The sequence below is a fragment of the Fulmarus glacialis genome, unplaced genomic scaffold (genome assembly GCF_000690835.1).
Source record: "Fulmarus glacialis isolate BGI_N327 unplaced genomic scaffold, ASM69083v1 scaffold16732, whole genome shotgun sequence".
NCBI lineage: Eukaryota > Metazoa > Chordata > Aves > Procellariiformes > Procellariidae > Fulmarus > Fulmarus glacialis.
Window position 1 is genome coordinate 2,757 of NW_009198621.1, and position 2,662 is coordinate 5,418.

The 2,662-nt window shown below is 48.6% G+C and overlaps 1 protein-coding gene across 1 annotated transcript in view; it reads left to right on the forward strand.

The window, feature by feature from the left end:
- The window catches only part of WDR73 (WD repeat domain 73), a gene marked incomplete at its 5' end in the record, with an annotated part of 5,289 nt that overhangs the window by 1,460 nt on the left and 1,167 nt on the right, over positions 1–2,662 (forward strand). Inside the window, 2 exons of the mRNA XM_009572987.1 lie at positions 406–473; positions 1,440–1,604. Coding sequence (XP_009571282.1) covers positions 406–473; positions 1,440–1,604 — 233 coding nt within the window. The remainder of the gene's footprint in view (positions 1–405; positions 474–1,439; positions 1,605–2,662) is intronic.

Genomic DNA, 2,662 nt, shown 5'->3' on the forward strand with positions numbered 1-2,662 from the left:
CTGTAAGTCCCTGCGTATGCAGGTTCAGAAGGTTTTTTCCTGCTGTGGATTGGAGACCAAGCAAACACGCTTCCCTCTGGCTGATTCATTTCACTCGTTCAGCTCTCTCCTCCTACACAAGCCCCTGTTGCTACTTTGGGGCTCTTTGCACCGTTCTTAGTCTAGCGCTTTTGGAAAACGTGCTAATTAAATGCCGTTGCCTGGGACTGTGTTTGCCTGGGCTGTGGAGAGCACCCTGGCATGAGGAGTTCTGGCATTACGGTCCTTATGGCCCCTTCTCTGCTCCAAGCAGAGGCAGGAGCTCCTGAGCACAGGAGGAATGGCAGACCAGTTTGTCCCAGGCCGGAGAAAAAAGGCTGTTCTCTGCTCCTAAAGAGTTTTGTGGGGTTATTTTTGTTTCCTCAGCTTGCTGGTGACAAGTGGACCACCAGACAGCTCCCTCCAGGTCTGGCAGGTGTCAGCAGAGGACTCTGGTAAGGGAAGATGTTTCTGAGCTTGAGTAGTTTCTCAATGTGGTCCTTGCCTCAAGCATCTCTAGTTTCCCCTTCTTCCTGGGCGTAAAATGAGGAGAGGAGTGCCGGTCCCATTCAGTGAAATCCTGAGTGACTGCCCTTGTGTGGCAGGGGCTGGAGAAGGGCACGAGACAAGTGTCTACCCCAGTTCTGGTGGCTTGGAAAGAAACGGACTTGATGGCACAAACCTCGTAAGGGAATTAGTAGGTTTAGGCCTGTCACAGTAGCTTTCCACTTATTTGTGAGCTCTTAGGCATACAAACAAAAACCCCAATCATACAGCTGCCACAATGTTCCCTTAATACTCCAAAGGTTAGAAATAAAGAGCTCCATACGTCACCTTTCAGGATATACCGTGAACCACCTCAGTTCTCCAAGCCTATGTCTGCCTGCTTCTAGAAAAGGATTGCCGTTGCTTTGTCTACTCTTGTGAAATACTTTGAAACCACCAGAACGGAAGTGCAAAATGTTATTAGAAGTTTTCTGATTCTTCTTCATCGAAAATAAACATCTTGATTCACAACTTCCCATCCATTTTGCTAGATTTTGAATGGCTTGTTGTCAATCCTTGATGGATGTGTTGGAAAGAGAATTATTCTGGAGGTTAGTCGTAATTGGTTTAGTAGGTGACTTTTAGCTTTGCAAGGCATCTTTGTGAAACAGCTTAATCTTGTGGATTACTTGACTCCTGATGCGTTTTACAACTGCTTACATCTCTTTCAAATAGATGTTATTAAATCTGTAAGTGCCATACCTACAGAAAATGGCACTGGGCAACCTTGGGCTAAAATTGCAACCATTTCGGCCAGAGCCCTTGGTTTAGTAGGTGACTTTTAGCTTTGCAAGGCATCTTTGTGAAACAGCTTAATCTTGTGGATTACTTGACTCCTGATGCGTTTTACAACTGCTTACATCTCTTTCAAATAGATGTTATTAAATCTGTAAGTGCCATACCTACAGAAAATGGCACTGGGCAACCTTGGGCTAAAATTGCAACCATTTCGGCCAGAGCCCCATGGGTCCTTCACGGCTCAAGACTCAACAGCGTCCAAATTACAGAGGTTGAATCGAGGAAAAACGTCTACATGGCAGGTATTCAAACCAAGTCTAATGTCTGATTTTGGAAGGCTGGAGTTTGGTTAAAGCAAAGGTAACTGCTCAAGTGGCGAACATTTCCCTGGGTGGGTACTTTCAGACCTGTGCCAAAGGGTACAAAGATATTTGTGGAAAGTATTGAGGAAAGAGGTTACAATCCTCTAGTCCACCTCCAGCTTCTCACTACTCCCATGATTTCTCAGGCTTCTGCCCCAGATCTGTGCCCTACGAGAGCTCCGTAGATGGTTTCAGTGCAAAGAACTGGGCTAGCAGAGGGCTGCTCTAGATGTCGTCCCAAACGAGGGAGATGCTGGCCTCCGAGTCACATCGCTTGGGGTCGTTGAAATCGGCATCAACTTCTGAGCGAGCTCTGTGTTACCCTGTGATCTGTCCATGAGGGTGAGAGGAGGGATCATGCCAGCCTCATTAAACCAGCCCTGCCTTACCTTGAGGTGGTGAATCCAGGTCTGGTTTGTTGGGGGTCCTGGAGGGGTCTTGGAGACCATCTGCCTTCGCCTACAGGGTAAGACTCAGTCCCCACATACCCTGGTGAGGAAAATTTGTGTGTGTCCAGCGGCTGTAACCCAGCGTGCTGAGCAAAAGGAGGGAAGCGCGAGTCCGTCCCTGCAGGGCTCTGCTGTGTCCCTGTGCCACAGGGACTTGTGGCTCCCGCTGCTGAAGAGTGGGGCTGGAGGAATCTGCTGTCAGAGCCCTGGTGCATGTCAGGTCCCCCATGGGGACCTCGAACAGAGCTAGTGTTAGTCGCGGGCCTGCCTGTCTCCTCTGCCTGGGTCATAACATCACCTTTTGAGGGGTACAGACTGTGCCTGCTCCACATGGATCCTGTGCAGAGATAATTCCCAAGCAGGTTATCAGTCTCTGCTGCTGGCTCTCTTGAAGAACTAACTAGCATTGCTTGAAAGCCACTTTCCAGGGAAAAGGCTAGAAATCTGCTTTCTCAGGTAAGATTGCAGCAGAGAAATCATGCAAATGCTCCTCGTGGCATCTGAGATCTGCCTCTCTTTTCTAGCCTCCAGAAACAGCGAGGAGCTCAG